This window comes from Vipera ursinii (assembly GCF_947247035.1).
Source record: "Vipera ursinii genome assembly, chromosome: 6".
In the NCBI taxonomy this organism is placed as follows: Eukaryota; Metazoa; Chordata; class Lepidosauria; order Squamata; family Viperidae; genus Vipera; species Vipera ursinii.
Window position 1 is genome coordinate 78098874 of NC_139515.1, and position 8592 is coordinate 78107465.

The 8592-nt window shown below is 42.0% G+C and overlaps 1 protein-coding gene across 2 annotated transcripts in view; it reads left to right on the forward strand.

Moving 5' to 3' along the window:
• Nucleotides 1–6702, forward strand: part of DERA (deoxyribose-phosphate aldolase) — a 58656-nt gene extending 51954 nt beyond the window's left edge. For both annotated transcript variants that reach the window (XM_083365318.1, XM_083365319.1), the window contains exons 8-9: nucleotides 2621–2770; nucleotides 6078–6702. In XM_083365318.1, the coding sequence (XP_083221444.1) occupies nucleotides 2621–2770; nucleotides 6078–6134 (207 nt within the window). In that variant the 3' untranslated portion in view covers nucleotides 6135–6702. The remainder of the gene's footprint in view (nucleotides 1–2620; nucleotides 2771–6077) is intronic.
• Nucleotides 6703–8592: the final 1890 nt, after the last annotated feature.

Below are 8592 nucleotides of genomic sequence, written 5' to 3' on the forward strand. Positions count from 1 at the left end.
GAAACTTATTACTTTTAATAATATAAGGTGATGAGAAAAAAAATCTCAGGCAGATGAACTTATTAAACAAAATAATGAAATGCTGTGAAAGCGCGTGGGAATAGTAGCCAAATCTTTTATCCTCCTAGGACAAAACATGCCATTACAGTATGGATAATGGCTCATTTGGGGAAAGGAGAAATGGAATTATTTGTGGGAATGTGAATGTTTCAGGTGGCAAAATAAGGTAAGGTCAAGTTCCAAGGCCTTACCAGCTGAGTTGCCATTTTATATATAATAACCGGTGCAATGTACTATTAGTACTACTAAGATGAGTTTACTGCACCACACAAACAAAATTTACGGATATTTCAGAAGCAGCTTTGTATGTAGGAGCAAATGAAAGAAGATCCAAGTTACACGCATGAAACCCCTTCTACGGGGGAAGGCAATATGGCAACTTTATGACCTGTGGACTTCAACTCCCAGAATTCCCATGCTGGCTCAGGAATTCTGGGAGTTGATGTCCACAGGTTATAAAGCTGTCATATTTACTCACCCCTGCCAAAGACAAACTATAGATGTGTTTGAACCATGTTCTTTCTTCCGCTTCCTTTTTTTTAAAAAAACAACAACAACATACTTTGTCATCTCTTTTTCTGACATGGAAGCAGTGGTGGGATCCATCCGGATCGCACCACTTTGGCAGAACCGGTAGCTAATTTTTTTGTTGCCCAGGCCCAAAATGGACTTCCGGAAGTGGCATCCATGCAGAGAACTGGTTGTTCACATATTTGAATCCCATCACTGCATGGAGGCTACCATTTCTTACAGTCCACCCAGCGCATTCATGGATAAAGTTGGTAAGAAGTGGAAATATAAAAATTCAGATCAAGGGCTGATGTTCATGAAGGCTATTTATTGTTTCCAAGATTAGAAGAAGCTTGGCTTCACTGGCCGGCAATGGAAACAAGAAAGCTTTGTCCTTTCGTTGAGCTTGGAGTGCAGTTGAAAAGGATGTTGGGCGTTGTAGTTCAATAGGGACTCATCTTCGTGTACTCCTTACTAGTAGCATAAAGATGCTTTAACAGCAGCTTTTAAGGGACATGTCCTCTTTATGTTATATGTGACTCACCTATTCTGGAAGCCTAGAGGGCAAAACAACCAAAGATAGCCCTTCAGAATTGGAACAGAAGGACCCACCTTTGTTGAGTCAATGAACGTACACACACCAAATCCAGAAATTATTTTGCAGCCTAGAACTTTCCTTTGGATTGATTTATCACTAATAAGAGCAGGAAAGAGAAGTAGCTTTTTGTACACGTGTCAGAAGCACCAAGGTGGTTCCGGGTTAAAGGATTTGCTGGTGAAGCCACCATTGCCCTGGGGATGCCTTTCATGTCCCCGGCAGGAGCTGGAGTGAAGGACGAGAGCTCAACCTGTCCCACAGCAGCTCTCGGGTCTCAAACACGGGCTTGCTAACCTCCTGCCCAGCGTTCCAACCACTCAAGCCACTGGGCTCCTTAAGAGACGTAGTAATGGCAATGTAGTAGTTTGGGTTCTCTCTCCTCTCTGAGGAATTCTGAATTTGGGAAACGAGGATTCATAAGGTGCTCCAAATCAGAAGAGAAGGACAATTTCCATCTCTTCATCTTCTGGCTGGTGGTGCCATATTCTTTTAACGCCTCACTGCTGCCTGGAATATTCATATTCAGGAGGTTATTACTATTAAGAGCCTTAGATCAGAGTTCCCCAATCTTTTCAACTTTGCGGACTGGCGGGGGCAGGTGAGAGGGGAGGGTCCCACGCACATGGTGGGTAAAGTGTGTGCACACGGCTGCCCGCTGCTCACATGAGTGGGGATGCACGCATGTCCATGCTTGCTCACCATTTCTGTGGCCCGGTTCCAAAAGAATCAAGGCCCGGTAGTGGGCTGGGGCCCAGGGGTTGGGGACCCCTGCCTTAGTTTCCTACTGTGAACATTCACCTCTTCCCTAGGTGTGAATGCCACGTGTGAGTTTTATTCACTCTCTCGTTCCCCTCACTTTTTAATATATAGTTCATTCCAAATCTTTTAAATTTACTGCAGTTTTATTAGTTGCATTTAAATACTTCTTCCCAGCTAACTTGCTAGGCCATTTTTCAAGATTTTTTTAATATTAGCAAGATATTTCTTCTTTAAAAGTAAACTCTCTGGTTTCCCCCAAATTGGCTTTGAGGCTTTTAGTGCTCGTATAATACTTACTGTATCTATCCCCAGATGTCTGGAGCTCCGTGGTTATCAGGTTCTACTCTATGCTTCCATTTATATTTTTAGTGATTTTCTCTTATTTAGTTGTGTGTTTCTTCTTGTCATTATATTTTATTACCCTATAAGCCACTTTGTGCACCTGCATTTTGGAGAGGGAAGGCAGGAAAGAAATCCTTCTGTAAATTTTACACACACACACACACACAGAGAGAGAGAGAGAGAGAGAGAGAGAGAAAGAGAGAGAGAGAGAGAGAGAGAGAGAGAGAGAGAGAGAGAGTTTAGATAGATGCGTGCATTTATATGCAAATTCCTATTTGCTCTACACCTGCAACAACTTCTTTGGAGTCTAACATAATAGTTCTTTCTTTTTAACAAATTTTCTTTCCTAAGGTTGGATTTAAACCTGCAGGAGGCATTCGAAAAGCCAAAGAGGCCTTGATCTGGCTTTCACTGATGAAGGAGGAATTGGGAGAGGAATGGCTGAAACCAGAACTCTTCCGCTTGGGTGCCAGTACTTTGCTGGCAGACATTGAAGCACAGGTGAGATTCGAAGCGCTGCCTTTCAGCAGCAAGGTTCAGCTTACTCCACACGTTTAACCCTTAACCTGGGCTAATGTAGCACAATTGTTGGCTTAATAGAATGTATGAGGGGCTGTCACAAGGCAGAGGGGGCCAGGTTGTTCACCAAAGCACCAGAGGGAAGGACGAGAAACAACGGTTGGAAACCGATCAAAGAGAGAAGCAACCTGGAATTAAGGAGAAACTTCCTGACAGTGAGGACAATAAACCAGTGGAACAGCTTACCCCCAGAAATCATGCATGCTCCATCACTGAAGATTTTTAAGAAGAGGCTAGACATTCACCTGTCTGAGACAGTATAGGTTCTTCTGCTTGAGCAGGGGGCTGGACTAGAAGACCTCCAGGGACCCTTCCAGCTCCTATTCTATTCTATTCTATTCTATTCTATTCCATTCCATTCCACTCCACTCCACTCCACTCCACTCCACTCCACTCTACTTCTGTTCTTTTCTTTTCTATTCTATTCTATTCTATTCTATTCTATTCTATTCTATTCTATTCTATTCTATTCTATTCTATTCTATTCTATTCTATTCTATTCTATTCCATTCCATTCCATTCCATTCCATTCCATTCTGTTGTATTCTACTCTACTCCACTCCACTCCACTCCACTCCACTCCACTCCACTCCACTCCACTCCACTCCACTCCATTCCATTCTATTCTATTCTATTCTATTCTATTCTATTCTATTCTATTCTATTCTATTCTATTCTATTCTATTCTATTCTATTCTATTATCAAGAGCGAAAAAAATCTGGCAGCTACATGCCTTATTGTTTTCATCTTGTCATTAGAGTAAGGTTGGGGGGCGGGGGAGAGAGATGAGGCTTCAAATGGGTTAGTTAGAGAAACAAAACCTCTCCAGTTCCGTAGATGTTTATTGAGACAAAGATTTATGGAAAATTTTCAAGGACATTCTAACTGCTATGAAGAAGATAGCGGAAGGTTCCCAAAACAACGAGAAGGGGACATCCTGGAAGTTTGGCTGGGAATGTCATTGTTATATGCTTTGGTTAGTTGTCTTGGGATTTTAGAGTTCGTTTTCCTTTGCCTCTACCATGTCATATAATCAGTAAACCAGTAAGATTTTCAGAAATCAAGGAAATCCTGGACTTTATTTGGATATTCGAGCTGGAGGTTGACAATGTATTTGCTCGGATTAATAAAGCAAGTGCAGAGCTGAGAGGCTTTTGAGTGGCCAAAGGCAACAATACAGCCTCTTGACTTCTAGGGAGGAGGCAGTATTTATATCCTCCATTTATGACCACAGTAGAGCCTGGAATTTTGGTCATAAGTCATTACAGTCATAAGTTGAGGCACCAAGTTGCTAGATTCAATTTGTGAAGGTAAGTGAAGGTAAAGTGAGTCACATGGTCATTCACCGCGGGAATTTTTTTTTTGATGGAAACTGGCAAAACTGGCACAGTCATATGATCATGAGATGCTATAGCCAGTCATCAGCATAAGCCAATTGCCAAATGCCCAAACACAATCATGTGATCACTGGTGGTGGTGAGGGCAGTCATAATTTCAAGGATGGGTCGTAAGTAGCTTTTCCAAAAGTACATCATAACTGAATGGTCATTGTTAAATGACAAGTCATAAGTGAAGGGTTACCTCTATGGAAATCCAACAGTTGCTCCTCTTCCCCACTCCCAAATCTCCCCAGATCGTGGAATGGCCTTGAAGCTTTGGGGCTTTTGAGTAGGTTTTCAAGTATGGGGAAGCCATTTAGAAAGTGGAACAAAATCCCATCACGGAAATCCAGTCGTTTGCTGCCAAACTTTGAAGGAGAAAAAGGTGGATGGCCATACAAATGGTTGAATCAAGAATCTGACTATGCGGCAAGGATGCTTTAGATCTTGATACGAATGGCAGACCAATAAAATAAATGAACGCTTTAACCCAGTGTTTTTCAGCCGTGGCAATTGTACAATGTGTGACCTTCAACCGACTGGGAAATTGTTGTGATTCAGGGTCAGCCTGTGGGTTCGGCAGTTGGGTCAGATGAATCAGAGGAGGAGGGGGGTGTTGAAGACCTTGCTGAGGGGGTTGAAGATCTTGCTGATGAGAGCCCTCAGGCAGGCCCCTCCCACTTGGTCACCATGGAGACCCAGCTGTGTGAGCCTGACAGTGTGGATGAATATGACCCACAGCTGGCCCTGTTCAAGGACGCCGGACGCAGGAGGCAGTCAAGTAGGAGTAAACAGAGGAAGGCTGTGGGTCTTCTCGGAAGGAGGCAGAGAGGGGCCACGCCCTGAACTCTTTATAAAGGGAATGTTTGGGGAGGACTGGTTTGCTGAAAGCAACCACTCAGATAGTGTTTCAAAGCTCCTGAATCTTGGTTTGAGTCTTGTTTGTTTTTTGTAGTAATAAATTTGGCAGACGTCATTCCAGCCTCTTGCCGTTTATAAAGGGGTTGCCTTTTCTGCAGGGCCGGTAGCAGGCTGGTACAGAACAGAAATTCTGGCAGCTGTAGTCGCCAACATCTTCAAATTTCCAAGGTTGACAAGCATTAGTTTAGTCAAAGCAGAAATCTTGGAGTTTCTGCTGAAAATGGAAGAAAAAGCTGAGCTTGGCTGGCTGTCAGTGCAAGGCACTCCACTTAGATAGGGCTCAAAATCAAGTGACAAGCTTTGCTTTTCTCTCAGCAAGATTAGCATAGCCATTAAGTCAGTGGTCTGGCATCATTGTCTCTGGACAATGCTTCCTTGGCTAAGAAATGGAAATGAACACAGGTCCCCAACCCCTGGTCCATGGACCAGTACCAGGCTGTGGCATGCCAGCAGCCGGTCCGCACAAACAAGCAAAGCCCCATCCATGGGATGCAAGCAGCGCACAAACCCACACCCCCTCCGATCCGCGGAAAAAACCTCTCTCCATGTAACCGGTCCCTGGTGCCCAAAAGGTTTGGGACCTCTGCCCTAGAGTCAGAAAGAACTGGGCAAGGGAAATCTTTACCTTTAACCTAACTGTACATGATGATTGTGAATTAGAGTGAGTCCTATGTATACCATTTTCCATGGAGAGAGACAGAAAATTGCCAAATAAATGTAAGATGAAACACACCAGGTGAAACAAAAGAGTATCAGCTCATATTTCCTTTTTTTTTTTAAAGAGAATGGCTTTAGATAAGGCATGTTCTTAATCAGTGTGAATAATTAGGTGTCTATCCGCTGGGTCCATCTTTGCATTAACCTACCCATCGTTTGCCAGTTTTATTATACTGGTTTAATTTCTGCTTTCTTTGTTTCCATTGCACAGATTTATTATCATGTGACTGGCAGATATCCAGCTTCCTATGACCTGCCCATGGCTTAGACCAGTGACTGGTTTGTGCTGTGAAAGAGAGAAAGAATGAAACAAAGATTGTCCTGGAGTTCTTTTCATGATACCTCGTCCTTACTAAGTGCTTACAAAACGGATTAAAACTGTGGTGCCTCCATTTTACAGTTTAATGTTCTTAGAATGTCCCAAGGCCCAGGTGAATAAATGCAGGAAACTTTGAATGTTGAAAATTTCTACTGCTAATTTTGCTGTAAGGGCATACATTGACTTCCGTCTTGATTTCAGAAAACAACCGGGAAATGATTGTCTTGGTGTGAATTTTGTACTTGAAAATAAGCATTTGTGAATTGTGATATATAAATGGAAGTATTCCAAAACATGATGGTCAGCAGTATTGGAATAGACCTTGATAAAAGCACCTCCGTGGTGCAGAGTTTTAAAATGATGCTATTTAGGCTATTAAAAAGTATATGAATGCAAACTGGTGTGGGTTATGAGGGAAAGATGTAACTGCACCCCAATCTTGCGGTCCTGACTAGGAGTGTGGTCAACCAAACAAGCCTTCACGTTAAGAAATAACAAATAATGATTATCTAAATAAATTATTTAAAATCTCTGCTTTCTTCTCCCCTCCACTGAAAAGAGACTGAATGAGTCATCACCACAAAGCCTTATAGTTCCTATACAGATCCAAATTTAGTCCCTTGCTATTAAAGTAGTAATTCTTACAATTGCTGATAGGGTGATGATCTCTGTGCTAATTTGGCCCAGAAAATATCTGACCCTTTTTCAGTACCGTCATGTCCTGCTAGTTGTATGTATGAGAGAATTCAGACAACAGACTACCAGACTCAGATAACTTTGGCTAGATTGGATGCTGTTGGGAACAACTCTTGAAAGGTTGTTAGTTTGTGGCCTCTTCCAGTTTTAACCTTTTGGATTAAAAATTCCCATCAATATCATGTGTTTGAACGTAACCAAGTCAGACTATTTGAAGGATTGTCTTTACCTGGTCACATCTACCCAACCCACCAGAGCAGAGAAATGGGGAATGCTACAGGTCGCCTCTTCCAAGATGGTCCATCAAGCAGGCCTTCTCCATATTGGCTCTCTCAGTGTGGAACATCATCCCCACAGAGATAAGATTGGCCTCCACTTTGACACTGAAGACCTTGGTTTTGCCAACGGGCCTAGGGTCTTCAGAATGGGATGGAACCCATCAAATGGAACATCTGATTGTTGTCATCAGGGAGGTGGAGTGGGGAGGGGTTATTGCCTTTTTATTGTTTTTATAAGAGTGAATTGGACGGCCATTTAAGTTTTCTTAAATAAATAAACTCTCAAGCTTAGGCTACAAGCTTTAGCGTGGGCCAGCCAACATGGCCACCCATACTCACTATATAATAATGGGGGTTATAGTCTAGCTGCTGTAGCCAGGTGTTTTTTTTTTGTGTGTGTGTGTGAGCCCTCATGCTTCCAACTGTTCCAGTTTTTCAAGCCAACTGGAATAGGCACAGTTTTCACAGGTAAGTTTTGAAGTTGTGAGCAGTTCAAATTTTATTTGGTTCCCAGCTATCCATAAGTAGCTACTTCACATTCTACAGTCAGATATAAAGGAATCTGCCCACAGGAAACTTCAACACAAAATAGTTTTCCTGTTCTTTTACTTTTTGAAGGATGCTCCCTATATATAAGACGAGAGCTTCTCAGACTTTGATAGCTACCCGAATTGTAAAGAGTTCTGAAATTTAAGCAAAACAATAATTTTGCACAACACAATGAATAGGAAACAGGACTGTTTGGGCCAGACACAGACATTATAGTCCAGAGACTTGGTTAATGGATTGTTGTCAGTGATGAAGAGGAGTTTTGAAATTGAAACATCACCACCCCTCCCATTTCAAGTTGAACTGCCCTATTTCATGTGCAAACAGCTGTTTTTGAGTGTGAAAAAAAAATGCTGAAAACAGCTTGTTTTGCTTTTGGAGCAGCTGTTGTACATTGAAAACGGGGCCTTTTCACACTTCCAATTGGGATGTTTTGAATTACACATGATTGAGTTGCGACTATTTTATAGATCCTGACTTTTCAAATTTTTTTACATCTTGGTGGACTAAGGAAAGAAGAAAATGAACAAACCCCGAGTAGAACTTACAAGCAAACAGCTTGGATCTGAGCTTCTCTTGCTGAAAACAGAAAAGGGCTCCTTTGTGAATTTTTGGTTACAGCCCTGACGTAAAATAAATTGCTTGACATTTTAAGAACATATGTTTAAATGAAAGAATAATTTGTGCAAGGGTTGTTCTCCCGTTTCACTTGAGATTAATTACTGCCTGCACGCGACACAACTAAAAATAATATTTGAATCATTACCTTTCTAAAGATCGGGCTCCACGCCTTATTTTGTCAGGCTGTCTGTTAAGGAAATGTGTTTTTTTTTTAAGAAGGCCACCCTCATATAAAAACAAGTAATTCAAAGGAAAACAAAGGA